At 47.3% G+C, this 20,104-nt stretch overlaps 2 protein-coding genes across 2 annotated transcripts; both read left to right on the top strand.

Annotated features, from left to right (window-relative positions):
* The first annotated feature begins 10,533 nt into the window (after positions 1-10,533).
* LOC307224393 (uncharacterized protein) lies at positions 10,534-12,727 on the top strand. Its single transcript, XM_079991258.1, has 2 exons — positions 10,534-10,686; positions 12,291-12,727. Exons 1-2 carry the CDS (start codon positions 10,664-10,666, stop codon positions 12,679-12,681), a joined length of 414 nt encoding a protein of 137 aa, XP_079847384.1. The 5' UTR covers positions 10,534-10,663; the 3' UTR covers positions 12,682-12,727.
* Positions 12,728-14,648: 1,921 nt separating this feature from the next.
* On the top strand, positions 14,649-18,845 carry LOC307224408 (uncharacterized protein). The gene is made up of 2 exons (XM_079991274.1): positions 14,649-14,836; positions 18,377-18,845. The coding sequence occupies exon 2, from the start codon at positions 18,456-18,458 to the stop codon at positions 18,789-18,791; it is 336 nt and encodes a 111-aa protein (XP_079847400.1). The 5' UTR covers positions 14,649-14,836; positions 18,377-18,455; the 3' UTR covers positions 18,792-18,845.
* Positions 18,846-20,104: the final 1,259 nt, after the last annotated feature.

Here is a 20,104-nt window from a genome sequence, read left to right as displayed (position 1 = left end):
TGTCCTTCCAGTGAGCACTCAGGGCTGATTTCCTTCAGAATGGAGAGGTTGGATCTTTTTGCAGTCCATGGGACCCTCAAGAGTCTCCTCCAGCACCAGAATTCAAAAGCATTGATTCTTCGGCGATCAGCTTTCTGTATGGTCCAGCTCTCACTTCCATACATCACTACTGGGAAAACCATAGCTTTAACTATACAGACCTTTGTTGGCAAGGTGATGTCTCTGCTTTTAAAGATGCTGTCTAGGTTTGCTATTGCTTTTCTCCCAAGAAGCAGGCGTCTTTTAATTTCGTGGCTGCTCTCACCCAAGAAAGTAAAATCTCTCACTGCCTCCATTTCTTCCCCTTCTATTTGTCAGGAGGTGATGGGCCCAGTGGCCTGTTGTGTTTGCAGTGTCCCGTGCACAGCGGAATGATGAGGAATACGTGCACATACTCTGTATTGCTTTATTTACGTTTCAAAGCTGGTAGATTACAGAAAAACATCTTGCCTCTGCCGGAGCAGAGAAAGCATCCTCTCTCCTCTGAAGCACGTAGAGAAGCACAGTGTGAACAGTGAAAAACAGGAAACCAGTGTACGTCACATCCAGTCTCCCTTTCCCGTGAGAAACTCCAACAGTACTCTGACTGGAATGTAAACATTGTCTTGTGACAAGCCTTTCGCTGCACAGTGAAGAGAGCAGAAACCAACATCCTCCCCCTTTCTGTGAACATCACTGGGCAGCGTGTTCGTACAATATCAGTACAAACCCAACTTCTGCACATAGGTACAGTGTTGATTCCTTGATACAATCTTGGACAATACATCAGCAGGAATTTCATTACCTGGCATATAGGACACCGTTACGAGTCCCTTCTGAATACGTTCCCTAGCATGTTGCAACATCAATTGCAAGTGCTTTGTGCTTTGCTTACAACCTTCAGAATTCAGCAAAGCCAAACATGCTTTGTTGTCCTGGTAAACCTGGATTGGACATTTGACAGGAATTTTCATGTCTTTGCACAATTGTAACAACCATTCACAATCTTTAAGTGAATAAGACAGTGCATTCAGTTCAGCTTCACAAGTACTTAAGCTAACTGTTGTTTGCTTCTTGCATGACCAATCAAATAGACCCTGATTGTACATGTAGCAAACTCCAGACGTGCCTTTCTTGTCTGTAGTGTCACTTCCATAACTTGCATCTGCAAATATCTCAAGACCACCAGACTTCTGATTGTTAAATCTCAGTCTGTAATGCATAGTGCCTTTCAAATACCGCGCTATGCGTTTCAGAGCTTTCCAATCCTTAACAGTAGGATTGTTGACTTGTCTGCTTAGCAAATTACAGCTAACAGCAATGTCAGGTCTTGAACATCTGGCAATGAAGTTTAGCTTGCCTAGCACACTTCTGTACAGTGTAGTGTCAGAAAATGCTTCTTCAGTGTCATCTACCTGATAACCTGTTGTCATCGGTGTGTCTACAGGGTTAGCATCCATCAGGTTTAGTTTGCTTAACACATCAGCAATTTTCTGTGACTGGTGTACTAGAATGTTACCATCTCGATCTCTTTCTATTTCCAGAGATAGGTAGTTATTTACCTCACCAAGATCTTTCATGTTAAAGTGCTCTTTCAGTTGAGCTAGGGCGTTATTGTACATTGTGACATCTTCCCAAAAGAATAAAAGATCATCAACATAAAACAAACAATACAGTTTCTTTTGCCCCTCCTCTTTGACAAATACACATGGATCAGCTTTCCCTTGCTGAAAACCTAGAGAAAACAATACTTCAGTGAGTTTTGTGTGCCAACACCGTGCACTTTGTTTGAGACCATAAAGGGACTTTTTCAGAGCACAAACAAATCCCTGTTTTACCTGTACGCCATCAGGTGGAAGCATATAAAGAGATTCACCTAGAGATCCGTACAGAAAAGCTGTATTCACATCATGGTGACTAATGTGTAGATTCTCCTCTGCAGCTAGCTTGAGCATAAGCCTAATGCTCTCATACCTCACTGTGGGTGAGTAGGTCTCGTGATAGTCTTCACCTGGTACCTGTGCAAAACCTCTGGCTACCAATCTGGCTTTGTGTCTGACTATCTTGCCATTTTGATCAGTCTTCGCTTTGAAGACCCATTTGCTTCCAAGCAGTTTCATTCCTGGAACTACTGGAACAAGTTCCCATGTTTTGTTCCTTTCCAAGGAATCAAGCTCAGCCTTCATGGCATTTAACCATGGCTCAGCTTCCTTTGAATCCAAATCCTGGATTTCTTGGAAACTTGAAGGTTCAAATACCTTCTTGGAGCTTTTAACAGCTGTTACTGCTATCTTGGCAAACTCATCAGCAAATCTCTTTGGAGGTCTGCCTTTTGTGGCTCTTTGTGACCTGCGAATTAGCCTTAGGTCTTCAACACTCTCCTCTTCCTTCTTAGGAGAAAAGTGACCTATTGTGAACAATGGTTCCTCCAATTCTTGATCAGAACTTTCAGAGGGTCGCATAGAGGCTTTCGCACTCTTGAAATCCTCTGAATCACCCGATTCAGTTTCAGACTCAGAATCAGAACTTTCATCAGTGGGTGTGGGTTGCTGTGGTTGCTTTTGACTATCCTCAGTCTCATCACTGTCATAAGGGTAACACTGGAAAATTCCCACATTCTCCCCCCACTTGGCATTGTACTCAACACTTCTTGTGAGCTTAATGGTCTTAGAGTCAGTCATCCTTATTCTGTAAGAACCTTTCTCATAACCTAGAAAGATACCATGCAAACCACGCTTGTCTAACTTGGAGTTTTGTGGTGAGTGAACCCACATGTCAGAACCAAAAATTTTCATGTGTTTGATGTATGGCTTCTTGCCAAACATCTTTTCATAGGGGGTACTACCAATCGCTGAAGATAACCTGCGATTATAACTGTAAACAAAACATGAGAGAGATTCGGCCCAATAACTCTCTGGAAGATTGGCATCATGCAGCAAGGTTTTTAACCCTTGAAGCAATGTTTGATTTGCCCTCTCGCAAAGTCCATTCTGCCATGGCGAGCGAGGACTAGACAAATCGTGTTGAATTCCTTTCTCTGACGGAAAAGCTTCAAACTGCTGAGAAGTGAATTCCCCCCCGCGATCAGTGAAAAGAATTTTTATCTTCTTACCATGCACATTTTCCAACCAAGCACAGAATTCCTTGAACCTTGGAAAAGCCTCTGATTTCTGCTTGAGATTGTACACATAAATATACCTGGAAAATGCATCCATGAGAACCATGAAGTACCTGTTTCCACCCAAAGAGGGCGCTAGTGGTCCAACCAAATCAGCATGAACAACCTGGTATGGTTCTGTAGCTTGCCTACTAGACACCTTACCTTTCGCAGCCATTTTCACCTTGTTTGCTGCGCATGCCTTGCACTTCATGTGGTACCTGCAGGGTTTAATAGTCATACCTTCAACCAAGGCAGGCATTTTAGATACTGCCTCAAAATGCAAATGACCAAATTTTTGATGAAAATCATGAATACAATCTGCATGCAAACTTTTGTTAGAACCTGCAATGCAACAAGTGTCATCCTGCACAACATCATCATAATATAAAACATATAAACGATCAACATATTCAGCACACAATACATAATCATTTTTCTTTGTGATGATGCACCTTTTGTTCTTAAAGGAAACGTCAATTTTCCACTCATTCAGCTGTCCAACGCTGAGCAGATTATGTTTGGCATCTGGCACATAAAGTACATTCTGTATCGATAAGTCCAAACTGTGAAGAACAGTTCCGAAGCCTTTACTGGGGATTGTGTGGTCATCCGCCTGGTGAATCGCACCTTCCTGCGGTGTAAAAGACACGAACAGTCGCTTATCGTTGCACATGTGATGCGTTGCCGCTGAATCAACAACGAAGAAATATCTAGACGTCTTCTGGACCTCTGCAACTTTTGGAGTGAAGCGTGAGACCATTGCTTTGGGCTGCGTTGTCCTGGACACTGGACCTCTGCTTTTGCCTCGGCCTTTTCCACGCGATGAGCTTTCGCTGCGCTGCTCTGTTTTGGCCCTGGGATATTTGCATTCCCTCTTCATATGGCCTAGACGTCCACACGAGTAGCATTTCACTGCCTTCAAAGCTTTGGCGCCATCTGGTGGTTCCACTGCACTCTGGGATGACGTCTGTGAAGACTCCCCCTTACCCATGCAGCCAGCACCCCGGCGATCTGCTTCATTCAGAATCACGGCAGTAATATAATCCACTGTCAGCTGAGCGGTAGGCTGTACAGCAATCTGAGTCGCAACAGACTCCCAACCTGAACCCAAAGATTGTAGTATCATGAAGGAATACACAGCCTCTGGAAAGTTGAGTCCTCTCTGTTGCAGCTCATGTCTCAGATTCTGCATCTCCATCAGATGTGTATGCACATCTCCACCTTCAGCAAGAGCCATATTATGCAGCTTGTTAAAGTAAAACATGGTAGATCCAGCTTCTGTCCTCAAGTGAGCCTCTCTCAAAGCGTCCCAAATTTCTCTGGCTGAGGTCTTATCACGCAATAGACAGAGCTCTTCTGGGGATACTATCAATGTAAGAGTTCCCCTTGCTTTGGAATCTTTAGCTTCCCATGCATCTGTAATTGGAGCTGGGGGGGTGTCTGTAATAACTTCAAACAGACCCTCTTTCCGCAGAATAGCCTCTGCATAGAGAACCCAGTCCGCATAGTTTTTCTTATTGAGCTTAGGAATCCCACAAGCATCCTGAAGGGCCATCATGACTCTGGCATTAGCCTTCTGCGTCATCTCTGCTGCTTTAAATCAAGCTGCTTTATACAAGCTGCGTCTCTGCTGCTTCAAGCCTCATTCCAAAGGCAAGTTCAAAAGTGCTTTCTCTCTGCTGCCTTAAATCAAGCTGCGTCACTGTTTTCTGCAGCTGCTTCATTCCAAAAGCACTTCTAAAAGTTACTTTCGATTTCCCCAGCATAGGAACTTGATCCGCCTTTGCCTGTGCCCGGCAAACGGACATAAAATTGCAAAGTCCAGCCATAAAGCCATTAATTAGATGCTGGCAGGCTGCCCGGAGCAGTAGCACATACCTCATCAATCATCTTGACGCGCAGAGATAGCGTCCGATCCGTCCCTCTGCATTCCGATCCTTTTGCCGGCATTCAGATGACTGCGTCTTTCTGGGCCCATAACCAAAAATGTTGTGTTTGCAGTGTCCCGTGCACAGCGGAATGATGAGGAATACGTGCACATACTCTGTATTGCTTTATTTACGTTTCAAAGCTGGTAGATTACAGAAAAACATCTTGCCTCTGCCGGAGCAGAGAAAGCATCCTCTCTCCTCTGAAGCACGTAGAGAAGCACAGTGTGAACAGTGAAAAACAGGAAACCAGTGTACGTCACATCCAGTCTCCCTTTCCCGTGAGAAACTCCAACAGTACTCTGACTGGAATGTAAACATTGTCTTGTGACAAGCCTTTCGCTGCACAGTGAAGAGAGCAGAAACCAACATGGCCATGATCTTCGTTTTTTTTATGTTGGGCTTCAGACCATATTTTGCGCTCTCCTCTTTCACCCTGAATTACTGCCATGACTGAGGTCAGATTCTGTGGAAGTCAGCCATTTCTCACTGCCGGAAACAGGAAGCCAGTGGGTCTACATTGTTTTCAAACTTGTTTCATGGTGGACAACCATTCCACTGGAGCACCTGTGGAGAACTTTTGGTTTTCTGGATATCGCTGAACTACAACTCCCATGATCCCTGGTTCTTGGCTTTCCGGGGCTGATGGGAGTTGTCGGTCAGGAATATCTGGAGGGCCAGAGGCACCCTATACCTGAATGAGAAGATTCCTTTAGAACAGGGGACTGTTGTCTGTAATGAACCATCCCTGCGCACCACCTCACTCAAAGCAGATGTGGAATGTCTTACCTGAGTGACATCCTTCCTCCTGGCTGATTGAAAGCATCTTCTTTTTCAAAAACCGAGTCAGGGGAGCACTTCCAAAAGGAGATCATGCCCCACAATGGCACGGGTAGCACAATCCCTGTCCCACCCCCATAACATTTTCAATATATTGCTTGCTGCTATTTTTCTTTAATATCTTTTTTTTGGGGGGGGGGAGAATCACTGCTGACCCTGTTAAGCATGGAAATGCTGGTTTCTTCCACTCTGCGACGGGCAACATCACACAAACGACCCAAAGGCAGTAATGACACTAATATTTATATATATATATCTCATTTATTTATTACATTTACACCCCACCCAGCCTCCCAAAGGACAAACTGGTGATAAAATAATAAATGCATTTTGAAAGCTAGCCTAGTACAGATGCAGCCTGGGAAAGAGCTCAGCTTTAATGGCTCTTTGGAGAAGAAGGTCTTCAGTCGGTGCTGAAACGGCAACAGTGATGCTACCTGCCTGATATTCAAGTGGAGAGGAGTTCCAAAGGGTTTGTGCCTAGACACCAAAGGCTCAATCTCTACATTGCAGGGGACTGATCTCCTGATAAGGTGGCATCAGCAGACCTTCAATTTGGGCATGTTAGGGGTGAGATGATCTTTTACGTATTCAGCTTCCATGCTTCATATGGCTTACACTGGTACCTTGGTTCTCAAACGCCTTGGTACTCAAGCAACTTGGAACCCAAACACTGCAAAACCAGAAGGAAGTGTTCTGGTTTGTGAACTTTTTTGGAAGCCGAATGTGCTCCGTTTTGGGTGTTACCCTTCCGATTTGAGAGCCACACTTCTGTTTTGAGTGTTATGCTGAGGTCTGTCTGTTTTTGCTATTTATTTTGCCTTTTTACAGTGGTACCTCTGGTTGCGAATGGGATCCGTTCCGGAGCCCCATTCGCAACCTGAGCAGAAAGCAACCCGTGTCTCCGCGGGTCATGATTCGCCACTTCTGCGCATGCTCGAGACGTCATTTTGAGCGTCTGCACACGCGCGAGCGGTGAAACCTGGAAGTAACCCTTTCCGGTACTTCCGGGTCGCTGCGGGACGCAACCTGAAAATGCTCAACCCGAACCAAACGCAACATGAGGTATGACTGTATTTTTGTGGCTCTTTTATGTTTTGTTTTTTGTGACTGTATGAAACCCAGTTCAGCTACTGACTGATTGGTTGTGCGACTGCAGTACATTGTTCAATGCTTTCATTTTATGGATCCATGGTCTTGTCAGATAGTAAAATTCATGTTAAATTGCTGTTTTAGGGGTTGTTTTCAAAAGTCTGGAATGGATTAATAATAATAATAATAATAATAATAATAATAATAATAATAATTTTATTTATATCCCGCCCTCCCCAGCCGAAGCCGGGCTCAGGGCGGCTAACAACACCAAAACAGTGCAACATTATAAAAACATTATAAAAGTTAATTAAAATCCAAATTGATGGCAACCATAAAGTTTTGTAAAGATTGCCAAAGGAGGGGCTCAGGCTGCGCCCTGACCAAAGGCCTGGTGGAACAGCTCTGTCTTGCAGGCCCTGCGGAAAGATGTCAAGTCCTGCAGGGCCCTAGTCTCTTGTGACAGAGCGTTCCACCAGGTTGGAGCCGCAGCCGAAAAAGCCCTGGCTCTAGTTGAGGCCAGCCTAACCTCTCTGTGGCCTGGGACCTTCAAGATGTTTTTATTTGAAGACCGTAAGTTCCTCTGTGGGGCATAGTTTCTATCCAAGAGCTGTGGCCTTTTTAAATGCTGTAACTCGATAGTGTGACCTGGGAGTTTGATGGGTGTGGGTGTGGGTGTGGCTGGAATGTGGTTTGTTTGGTTGTTGTTGTTGTTTTGCTTTTGTTGTTTTTAAGGGATGGCATCCAATTTCGTTGCACTTGTGCAATGTTGCACTTGTGTAATGACAATAAAGAATCTATCTATCTATCTATCTATACCAGGAGAGGCGGTCCCGTAGGTACGAGGGTCCTAGGCCGTATAGGGATTTAAAGGTTAAAACCAGCACCTTAAACCTGATCCTGTACTCCACCGGGAGCCAGTGCAGCTGGTATAGCACCGGATGAATGTGATCTCGCAGCGAAGACCCCGTAAGGAGTCTCGCTGCGGCATTCTGCACCCGCTGGAGTTTCTGGGTCAGTCTCAAGGGCAGCCCCACGTAGAGCGAGTTACAATAATCCAGTCTGGAGGTGACCGTCGCGATTAATCCATTTTGCATTACTTTCTACAGGAAAGCGCACCTTGGTTTTGGAATGCTTTGGTTTTGGAACGGACTTCCGGAACGGATTAAGTTTTGAGAACCAAGGTACCACTGTGCACTAAAATCAGTACACTGGACCTATCCTGTGCTATGTACTGAGTTGAATAGGATCCAAAAGGCAGCAGTCTGATTGGTCCTAGAACAATAGGGTCCAGAATGCAGTAGTCTGATTGGTCCACAGGAGCCACCCAATTTAGCTCCAGGTGGAAGTGAATCCGCAACCTGATTGGCCTACAGGAGAATCCCGGAATTAGCCAATCATGTGGGGCCCATTGTGTAAATAATGTATATAAAGCAGACATTCTGGGGAACTTCCATTCCTCCTCACCACTTTGAGCTGACTAAAGAGCATGAAATCCACTCTCGACTCCAAGTATATTTCATCCTGGTAGCCAGAGGTGCCAGCTTGCAAGGCCGATGGGTGGGTGGCAATCTTGCACACATAACATTGGGAGGAGCTGGGGTGGAGCCAAAGTTTCAGAGACGTGGCTGAGTCAGATGCCGGGGAAGAGTCTGACACGGGAGATGAGAGAATGCAGTCACAGTTAGAGCAAGGATGGGTTAGTTTGGCCCCGCTTCCTCCAGAGTTCGCAGCCGCAGACAGACAAGCAGCCTCAGAAGGGGAGGAAACAGACAGCATAGAGGGGCTTGCTATGCAACCAGAAGGGAGTCAGCATGTGGAGGACTCCTCATTTGAGAGTGGAGAAGTCCACCCCCCCTCTCCTCACTCTAGGAGGGCTGAAAGGGTTGAATTTCAACAGAAGTGCAAAAGGGAGGAGGACGGGGTGTTGGCGTACTCCGCGTTGCAGCAGGGGTGGAGATTCAGACTGAGCAACTCGTGACCAAACGGCGGATGGCCTGGTGCTGCTCTTTGCATGTAAATTGTAAATAAACATACCATAAAACTGCCAGAGTTTTTAGTTCTTTTTTTTTTGAATACTTTTTATTCAAGTTTTAAAAGTACACATGTCTATACAGATATACACTATACAGATCATCATATCACCCAACTTATAAACATACATGTAAATATACAAAGAAGAAAGAAAAGAAAAGGAAAAAAAAAAGAAAAAAAAAAAGAAAAAACACCTTTGGACTTTAGTTAGTCCTGGACTTCCCTCCACCCTATTGGTAAGTATCAAATAATCCTACATTCACGTATTTTCTCTTAAATTTAAATATTAGTTATTCTCTGTTAGAGTTAATCGAGGCCCACCAGTGTCATCTACAATTTATTTTCAGTATATTTCCAGTATTTACTCCAATTTTTATGAAATATTTGCTCATCTTGGTCTCGTATTCTAGCCGTTAGTCTAGCAAGTTCGGCGTATTCCACCATTTTAACTTGCCAGTCACTTATATTAGGTATAATTTCCGTTTTCCAGTTTTGTGCCAGCATAATTCTTGCGGCTGTGGTGGCGTAGAGGAATAGGTGGCGTAGAGGAATACAGAGTTTTTAGTTCTTATCAAAGCTTGCTTGTGTCAGCCTGAGATCCTGACACAAACATGGCAGCTGCATGGCTTCAATGGTGACTCTTCCACCACCTCTTGGCACTGCCTCTTTCACCTCCATGGCAGAGAAGAAGAAGCCAGCCACCAGAACTGTGCTGTAGAACTCCATGCTTCACCTCTGCTTTTTGGATACCATCATCATCATTTATTATTTATACCCAGCACATCTGGTTGGGTTTCCCCAGCCGCTCTGGTCGGCTCCCAATAGAATTAATGATAATAATATTATTAATAAAGGGATAAAACATCAGACATTAAAAGCTTCCCTAAACAGGGCTGCCTTCAGATGTCTTCTAAAAGTCAGATAGTTGTTTATTTCCTTGACATCTGATGGGAGGGCTTTCCACAGGGCGGGTGCCACTATCGAGAAGGCCCTGTGCCTGGTTCTCTGTAATCTCACTTCTCGCAGGGAAGGCCCTCGGAGCTGGACCTCAGTGTCTGGGCAGAACGATGGGGGTGGAGACACTCCTCCAGATATACCGGGCCGAAGCCGGGGGTTTTTTGGGGGGAGCATCCCCTAGCCCAAAATGAAGGGGATATCAGAATGGGCTTGACCCCCAGGAGTTGGCACCCCTGCTGGTAGCAAACAGGGAACCAGTGCAATTCTTTCACCAGCAAGGGAATGTGGTAGAACATCTGGAAAACAGGGACACTTAGAGGGTCTGTGAATGGGTCTCACTCTGTATATGGCAGCTTCCTTTGATCCTGTGCCTTTGATATAACTGGGTGAAGGATCTGAGATGCTTCCACCACCTGGCCCCTTTTAGCCTGCCTCTGGGCTACCCAACCTAATTTATGACATCAGCGCCAGGTGATGTGGTCATCAGCTTGCTTGTCCCACCGGGATAATGGACCTTGCAGAGGCCACAAGAGCTGTTTGGCTGGCAAGAGCTGGAGCCCAGCTGAGAGGGGAAAGATCTGGATGAAGGAATGAAGACAGGCTGCGTGTGGGAGGACAACACCCAGGGATAGAAATGGCTCGTTCAGAAGGCAGCCGGTGAGTAGGAGATTGCCGCGGTGCCTCTGTATGTGGGGCTCTTAGGGTGATTCTCAGTGGGCAAATCCCAACATGAGAACTCATAGACTCCAGCAGATGACTGGAGACAGATGAATGCCAACAAAGTAGAGTAGCCTAGTTTATGTACAATCCCTGTATCACCTAAACAGGTGAGTCCAAAATACCTCTCTTGGGCTTGCCAATCAGAAAGTTCAGTGGTTCAAATCCCCACAACAGGTTGAGCTCCCGTTGCTCTGTCCCAGCTCCTGCAAACCTAGCAGTTTGAAAGCACACCAGCGCAAGTAGATAAATAGGTACCACTGTGGCAGGAAGGTAAATGGTGCTTCCGTGTGCTCTGGCTTCCATCACGGTGTCCCTTTGCACCAGAAGCGGTTTAGAAGCTGGCCACATGACCCGGAAAGCTGTCTGTGGACAAATGCCGGCTCCCTCAGCCTGAAAGTGAGATGAGCGCCACAACTCCATAGTTGCCTTTGACTGGACTTAACCGTCCAGGGGTTATTTACCTTTTTTGTGTGATGAATGTGGCCTGAGAGAGTTCAGAAGTCCAGCTGGAGAGGGCTGCATAATGTCTATGGAAGATCTGTTCCTCGATCCAGATCTGGATTCTGGATTGCTTAGCTTGGAGGGCTAAATTCAGCCCCCTAGGACTGAGATTTCCCACTTCTGGTTTATACATACCCTTCAACATTCCTCCGATGAAAATAGGGATGTCCTATTCAACAGCAGCAGCAGCAACAACAACAACTGTATTATTTATATCCCTATATTATTTATATGATTGGGTTTCCCCAGCCACTCTGGGCGGCTTCCAACATATATAAAAACATAATAAAACATTAAACATTAAAAACCTTCCCTACACAGGGCTGCCTTCAGATGTCTTCTAAAGGTTGTATAGCTACTTATCTCCTTAGCTCGGGGGTCACATAACTCCAGACCCTCCAACATTTCTCCAATGAAAATAGGGATTTCCTAAGGTAACCTAGGGACGCGGGTGGTGCTGTGGTCTAAACCACTGAGTCTCTTGGGCTTGCTGTTCAGAAGGTTGGCAGTTTGAATCCCCGCAACGGGGTGAGCTCCTGTTTTGAGTGTTTTGCTTCCAGTTTGAGTGTCACACGTCCTTTTTGAGTGTTACACTGAGGTCTATCTGTTTTTGCTATTTATTTTGCATTTTTGTTTTTGCGGCTCTCTTTTGTTGGTTTTTGTGACTGTGTGGAATCCAGTTCAGCTACTGATTGATTGATTGTGTGACTGCAGTACATTGCTTATTGCTTTCCCTTTATGGATCAGTGGTCTCATCAGATAGTAAAATCCATGTTAAACTGCTGTTTTAGGGGTTGTTTTTAAAAGTCTGGGACGGATTAATCCATTTCTATGGGAAAGCGCGCCTTGGTTTTGGAACGCTTTGGTTTTGAAACAGACTTCCGGGACGGATTAAGTTTGTGGACCAAGGTGCCACTGTAATTCACAATCCGTTCCTTCTGTTTCGTTCCCTGCCAGCTGTTGCTTTATCAATAAATCACATACCCTTAAAGAGCAAACGAGGTCACACGTTCCCTTGCCTCCGTTTCTGCCCCCTCTAGGCTGAATGTGTCACCCGAGGAGAAGGCCCCTCTGTCTCCGAGGTCGAAGACCTTCCTCGGCCTGCGTTCCATCGCAAGCAAGATCCTGGGGGCCCTGGAGCAGACGCTGCTCATCCTGGCAGTGCTGGTCTACAGCATCTGCCTGGCGGAGATCATGTTCCATGTTGTCGTCTCCCTCTCCATCCCACTCGCCGTCTTGCACGACCGCATGGTCCCTGCTTCCCTGGTCTTCATGGATGCCTTGGCTCCCGCCACAGAAGTCTTCTACAACGAAGTGCTCGGTGCCCTTCTGGTTTTCCTGGGTGCCTTGCTGCTGCCGCTGACCGCCGGCTGCTGCCTGCACCTTCTCCTGCTCCCCAGCTATTTCAGGCTGCTGCGGCTGGTCTGGTGAGGACAGCGGTCCAGAGAAGCCAGCTCAATACAAGCAACATGAACCAGCCGCGTGGTCTGAGCTCCTGCTTGCGTGGCGAGTTCCCACCCCCCTCCCAGCGGAAATAATGACACAATTATTAAGGTTAATGGGCTAAATAAGGCCACAACTTTATTGGTTATAGGTGATGAGCAGTATTGGCTTAGGCATTGGTCCTAACTGACTATATCCGACTTCAGTCCATCGGCTTGAAGTCCGGGAAGGGTTAACCACCAGTAGGGGGAGTCCTGCTGATGCACATCAACTAGGAACTCCCCCGGGGTCACTGCTAGGGGGCGTGCCTTAGGCCCTCACCTCTCCAGGCTTCAGGCAGGGCCAACCCCCCCCCCCCGGAAACTATTAACGGACTTAGAATCATAGAATAGAATAGGATCATAGAGTTGGAAGAGACCACAAGGGCCATCGAGTCCAACCCCCTGCCAAGCAGGAAACACCATCAGAGCACTCCTGACATATGGTTGTCAAGCCTCTGCTTAAAGACCTCCAAAGAAGGAGACTCCACCACACTCCTTGGCAGCAAATTCCACTGTCGAACAGCTCTTACTGCCAGGAAGTTCTTCCTAATGTTTAGGTAGAATCTTCTTTCTTGTAGTTTGGATCCATTGCTCCGTGTCCGCTTCTCTGGAGCAGCAGAAAACAACCTTTCTCCCTCTTCTATGTGACATCCTTTTATATATTTGAACATGGCTATCATATCACCCCTTAACCTCCTCTTCTCCAGGCTAAACATGCCCAGCTCCCTTAGCCGTTCTTCATAAGGCATCGTTTCCAGGCCTTTGACCATTTTGGTTGCCCTCCTCTGGACACGTTCCAGTTTGTCAGTGTCCTTCTTGAACTGTGGTGCCCCTTCAATATGTGGGGCAGGTGATGGTGCTACCTCCCCTTTTCCATCTACAGAACAATACCAATGCCTAATCGCCAATACCAAGAAAGTTGTGACAATTTGCTATGAGGTAGGTGAAAACCAGGGACACAGGTGGCGCTGTGAGTTAAACCACAGAGCCTAGGACTTGCTGATCAGAAGGTTGCAGGATGCTAAAGCTTTTGTCCTGTTTAACCCACTTGCAAAGCGCCCTCCTCTCTCTATTCCTCTTGCAGCGAACAGACTACACACTGCTAAATAAGTTTAAACGCTTTACTTACAAATTCAAAGGTCAGATTCATGCATTTATTCAAGCAGCAGCAAGGAGAACACAGGCAGAATACTCTTGGATAGGCAATATAGCCATATAGCTTCAAACACATGCTCTGAGCTTGCAGCTTGCTTAGACACGTCTTCAATGGTCAGTTACATGTTGTGGAGATAGAGGGAAGAGAAGGTTTCACTTCTACCTACATTGGAGAAGAGGGGGTTGACCTAGCTGTGACTAGGAATCTCACTCTGTGGTCTTAACCCCTTCATGCACTAACTAGTACTCATACATAGTTATGTTTGACTGCAATTTCCCCAAAACAGTAGGATGGACATTCAACAATGCCTGTTGCTCAACAGTGCAACAGGCTGCCTCAAAAGATAGTGGACTCTCTGTTTCATTAGGGGTCTTTACAAGCAGAGGCTGGATGCACCAGAAATTACGGATTAGCAGATTTCCTACAACAATCACCAGGAAACCATGCTCAGGTTGGGACGACTTGGAACCGTATTGGCCTTTTGCGCCTCAAAATCACACGGTTGGCTCAAGAATGCAGCCATGCTGATTTTGAATCTTCTCAGGTTGGGTGGCATCTCTCTGAAGGGCTGGTGACCCACATGATGCTTGCCACCAAAGCCTAAACCATTGAACACCCACGTCCAGTGGCTTTTAGCACCATCTCAAACGGCAGTGACACCACGCTGCTGGACTTGCCTCCCAGTGCCCTTTCCTCACTTCCTGCCAGCCTGGAGTCAGCTGGGCCTTCCAATAAGACCACACCCATTTGTGACATCACCGGAAGGAAGCATGACAGGGTGACAGAGGTGCCATGCTCACACAGCCCTGGCTGGGCCAAGGCTGTTGAGGAACCATGGCAGAAGAGAGGGCTCCACTCATTTGGAAGACGGACAGAGGTCGGGCGTGAGGTCAGGCAGGCAGGCCAATGGGACAGCAGGCAAGGTGCAGATGGTGGGAGGAACAAGGTGGGTCTACTTCACTATATCAGGCAAGTCAGGTTCCTCCGTGCTTAGAAGCAGGAAGGATCCCTCTCACCTGTTTGCCATCTGCTCTCCAGCATTGTTGCCACTCCCCGGTCCCCAAGTCCTGGGACTTCACAGAGTAATAATAATAATAATAATAATAATAATAATTGTAGGGATGATCGCTGGGTGCGGAGCATACTCCCCGCCCACAGGCAGCCTCAGCTGTCTGCATGCATGATCTTGGGGTGCGGGGCACACTCCCCCTCACAGATAAAGCCACAGCTTTCTGAACATCTTGCCCTCTGTCTAACCTTTTGCGGTCTCAGTAGTCTGCAGTGTCCTGTCTGTAACCTTTGACTCGGAGACCTTTGTCTCAGGAGGAAACAGGGGCCAAAATAGCTTTGTACCACCCCACGATCTTGGGACTGGAAGACTTGTGAATGTCACAGCCCAAAATGTATCTGCCTGAGTTTTCATATTGTGTCAATAAAAGGAGCCTCCACAGAGCTGGCCGGCAGCTTGCTTGCAGCTCACCTGCGCGCAGCTCACCTACATTATCAACTCCTGCCTCATGTCCTTCACTTCAATAATAATAATAAATTTTATTTATTCCCTGACCTCCCCAGCCAGAGCTGGGCTCAGGGCGGCTAACACCAATAAAATCACAGTAAAAACATAATAGGGGGAAAAGAGAGGAAAAAACAAACCCAATTTAAAATATAAGTTAAAATGCAATTTAAAATGCAGCCTCATTTGAAAACAGCCGATAAATCAAGACCATAAGGGGAGGGAAACATAAGGGTCAGACTGAGTCCAAACCAAAGGTCAGGTGGAAAGATGTCAAGTCCCGCAGGGCCCTGGTCTCTTGTGACAGAGCGTTCCACCACGTCGGGGCCAGTACTGAAAAGGCCCTGGCCCTAGTTGAAACCAATCTAACCTCCTTGAGGCTCAGGACCTCCAAGGTGTTGTCATTTGTGGACCTTAAGGTCCTCCATGGGGCATACCAGGAGAGGTCCCATAAATATGTGTGTCCTAGACCACATAGGGCTTTAAAGGTCAAAACCTTTAGTCATAGCATTGTAGGGACTCCCAGGGGCCATCTAGTCTAAACCAATGCAGGAATCCCAGCTGAAGAGCTCCTGACAAATGGCCACTTTCCCCTGCGGTTTAGCGCTGAATTGGAACAAATGGCCGTTGGGTGGACGAGCCCTTTCAGAAAGTTGGCTTGACTTAATGAAAACAAGCAGGACATCCCTTGCCCAATGCTTGTTATTATTACCTGGTTTGGGGAATCTTCTCTATCTGGCTAAATTACTGCCTGGGAGACAGATGTGGAGAACCTTTGGCACCTCCAGAGGTAGCTGACCCACACCTCCAGATGTTGCTAAGCTCATCTCTAAACTACAACTCTAAACACATCGGGGATGATGGGAGTTGTAGTTCAGCAACATCTGTTTGGCCAGAGTCTCCCCACATCTGCCTCGAAGGCTCTTGAGCAGAGCTACAAAATCTCTCCTTCCTCATAGGCTTTTACGCAGAGGCTGGGTGGCCATCTATCATGGATGCTGCAGTTGAGTTTCCTGCATTGCAGGGGGTTGGGCGGAATGACCCTCCGGGGTCCCTTCCAGCTCTGCAATTCTAGGATTCCATGAATAATGATCAGAAAGAAAAGGGAAGGTGATCAAGGACTGGAGATTTATGGCTTTTCAGTGGTGGTGATGAACCAAGGACTTATTGGAAGAGGTGTCGTGATCAGGGGGCGAATAAAGGCGTCGTGACACCCATGGCGGGGTGTCGCTACATAGGGTGCATATGTGGTGCCGCTATGTATGATGCATGCGCTGTACGTAGTGATGCTGCACATGAGATGTACATAGCGGTTTGCCGGCGCCGGCGCTCCAGCGGCGTATGGACGGTGCTAGGAGCCTCTGCTTGCAGCTGTAGCAGTAAAGGAGGGATCCCACTGCTGTCCGTACTGCGCTGGAGCGCCGCCGCCAGCAAACCGCTATGTACAGCGCATGTGTGTGATGCCACACATGTGCTGTACATAGTGGTTTGCCGCCGGCGCCAGGATCCTCTGCTCACAGCTGCAGTTGCAAACGGAGGATCCTCCACATGTGGTTGTGACGGCGCACTGGCTGCTTGCGCCGCTGCGAGCCCCTGCGGGGTGCCTTCTTGTCACCCCCCCAGACATTGCACCTGGGGCACACCACACACCCCACTGCGATGCCACTGGTCATGATCTGGGGTTGTAGGGGGTTGAAGACCTGCTCCTGTTTCTACAGCAGGGTTCCTAATTCCAGGGTTCTAGAGCCACCCATTTAGCAAGAAAGGGGATTTTCTTTAGCCACTGAGAGGAAGCATTCTCACGCCTTGTGCTGATGGGAGCCAATCAGAGTGAAAGGAGGTGAGTCGGCCACTGAGGATTGGCTCCTAGGGTCACTCTGAAGAAAGTCAAAACAAAAAAATTCCTTCCAGTAGCACCTTAAAGACCAACTAAGTCTGTTCTTGGTATGAGCTTTCGTGTGCATGCACACTTCTTCAGATACCATCTGAAGAAGTGTGCATGCTCACGAAAGTATCTGAAGAAGTGTGCATGCACACGAAAGCTCATACCAAGAACTGACTTAGTTGGTCTTTAAGGTGCTACTGGAAGGAATTTTTTTGTTTTGACTATGGCAGACCAACACGGCTACCTATCTGTATCTGAAGAAAGTGTTTGGGAAGAACATTGCTGAGTTATTTTTCTGTATGCTGCAAAGCCAAGGATTGAGGAACACTGAAAACACAAGGCGCTTCCATTACAAGAAAAAAGGTGCCCAAGTTCTGCTATGTATAGTGGAATTTCAAGGAAAATACAAGTCAATTAGGAAAAAAAGAGTTTGGAGCACTCCAAATCGTATGTTCATGTACATGCATGGAAAATAGTGGCTCTAGCTGAAAGGCAACATGTGGAAAGATGTTGCAGTGCATCCCTAATTATCATTATTGTATAATTATGAGATATGGGTACGATCTTAGAAGCTCGTATAATTTTAGAAGGGGGTGTGGCTGTGGCTATAAAGTAGAGGAACCTTTCATTCCTGAACTTGCCACTGCTCCAATGCTTATTGGTTGCAAATGTTTGGATTCTGTAAAGTCATTGCACAAGTATAGAGACTGACACAGGCTACAGGATTCAGTATCCAGAGAATTCCAGAATCAAGGCATGTTTAAATCCTAGGTGGAATCTACACGCGTATAAAAACTGTTCTGGAAATGCTTTTAAAAACAAAATAAAATATTGAATTTCCCATAAGGCTCACCACCGCCATCTAGTGCCACATTGTATATTGCACTTGAAACACACTTGAAACGTTTCATATGCAGCTGTGTAGCTGAGTCCCTACCCTTCATTTTGTTTAGAATTTCAGGATGGCGTCCAATCAGTTATATCACCGCAAAACGTAGACACGGAGGGAGCGGATGGGCAACTGTCTTTCCTCCAACCCATGTTTCGCGCTCCCATGATCCTCCAGTTCTCTCTCTCTTCCCTCGCAGGGACGGTGCCACAGCAGAGGAGTCCCTACAGCCATCTGCCCACACCGAGTGAGCTCCCGGGCAGACCCTTTGGCAGAGCATGGCCTTCCGCATCACCGTGAGAGGCATCTTCCGCTGCTTCCGGAAGCTTCTCTCCATCATCTTCACGCTCCTCTTCTGCGACCTCCTCCTCCGCATAAGCTTCGTCCTCCTCTTCTTCCTCCTCCTCCCCTTCTTCATCATCTACGACCATGTGATCCCCTCCATCGTCTTGTTCGCCAGGTCGACTCGGCCCATCTTGGACACCTTCTTCGGGCGGCTGCTTCCCTCGCTCTTCGCCTTCGTCCTCTCCCTGGTCCCTCCCATCCTCATCTTCTTCTTCACAAAGAGGATCCTAATACCGGTCTCCATCAGAATCTTCCAGCTGACATGGTAAACAGCCCTCCTGGCCGAACTTCTCTGAATAAAACAGTCCAAAGTTATAACCTCACGATGGATCTCCTTTCCCGTTGAGATTGCAGGGTGCTGAGGAGGCAAAGGGAGATTCGTGTATCGCCTTCCGAGCTCTGAAATGTCGGGAATTGGATCCAAAAGGCCCCACATCTATGAGAAGAGAGAGTTGCACATTTCGAATACGTGCGGCCTGGGGGCTGGGAGCTCAGGCAGAGCGACTGAGGGTGGCTGAGGGGGACGTGATTGGCATGATCCAGGCACCAAACCGGGCAGCACTGGGTCTGAAGGGCACCCGAGCCAGCAAGCCCCTCGCAGGCGCCCTCCAGCTGGAAGGCAGCTGGGAGGATGGTGGTTCGGGTGCCCTGCAAGCCCAGCGCCAGGGGGCAGGAATGTGCCTGCTCCATCCTTCTTGGCTGCCAGAGGGTGGCTGGGGGAGGGGAACGCAGTAGTTCAGGGGCATTGTGAGCCAGCCCCTGCGTTGTTTTTGTGAGCAGCACATAATAATAATAATAATAATAATAATAATAATAATAATAATAATAATAATTTATTATTTGTACCCCGCCCATCTGGCTGGATTTTCCCAGCCACTCAGGGCGACTTCCAACAAAGATTAAAAGTACATTAATGTCACACATTAAAAACTTCCCTGAACAGGGCTGCCTTCAGATGTCTTCTAAATGTCAGGTAGTTGTTTATCTCTTTGACATCTGGTGGGAGGGCGTTCCACAGGGTGGGCACCACTACCAAGAAGGCCCTCTGCCTGGTTCCCTGTAACTTGGGCTTCTCGCAGTGAGGGAACCGCCAGAAGGCTCTCGGAGCTGGACCTCAGTGTCCGGGCTGGACGATGGGGGTGGAGACACTCCTTCAGGCATACTGGACTGAGGCCGTTTAGGGCTTTAAAGGTCAGCACCAACACTTTGAATGGTGCTCGGAAACATACTGGCAGCCAATGCAGATCTCTCAGGACTGGTGTTAGGTGGTCCCGGCAGCCACTCGCAGCCACCAGTCTAGCTGCCGCATTCTGGATTAATTGCAGTTTCTGGGTCACCTTCAAAGTTAGCCCCACTTAAAGAGCATTGCAGTAGTCTACGCAGGAGATAACCAGAGCATGCACCACTCTGGCGAGACGGTCTGCGGGCAGGGAGGGTCTCATCCTGCGTACCAGGTGGAGCTGGGAGACAGCTGCTCTGGACACAGAATTAACCCTCAGGGTCCCTTCCAACCCTTCAATGCTGTGATTCTAAAGCTCAGTCGGAGCAACCTGCAGAAAAGCTGAATTGCCGTTTGCGGAGC

The sequence above is a fragment of the Podarcis cretensis genome (assembly GCF_951804945.1).
Source record: "Podarcis cretensis genome assembly, chromosome: 9".
Lineage (NCBI taxonomy): Eukaryota > Metazoa > Chordata > Lepidosauria > Squamata > Lacertidae > Podarcis > Podarcis cretensis.
The sequence above is the reverse complement of the archived record's forward strand: the minus strand, read 5'-3'. Positions and strand labels throughout refer to the sequence as shown.

Bases quoted from the DNA above. Each gene is read 5' to 3' on its own strand.
- LOC307224408 (XM_079991274.1), top strand. From the start codon at position 18,456: ATGGCCTTCCGCATCACCGTGAGAGGCATCTTCCGCTGCTTCCGGAAG.
- LOC307224393 (XM_079991258.1), top strand. From the start codon at position 10,664: ATGGCTCGTTCAGAAGGCAGCCG. The intron at 10,687-12,290 runs GTGAGTAGGAGA...TGCCCCCTCTAG, and splicing joins GCTCGTTCAGAAGGCAGCCG to GCTGAATGTGTCACCCGAGG.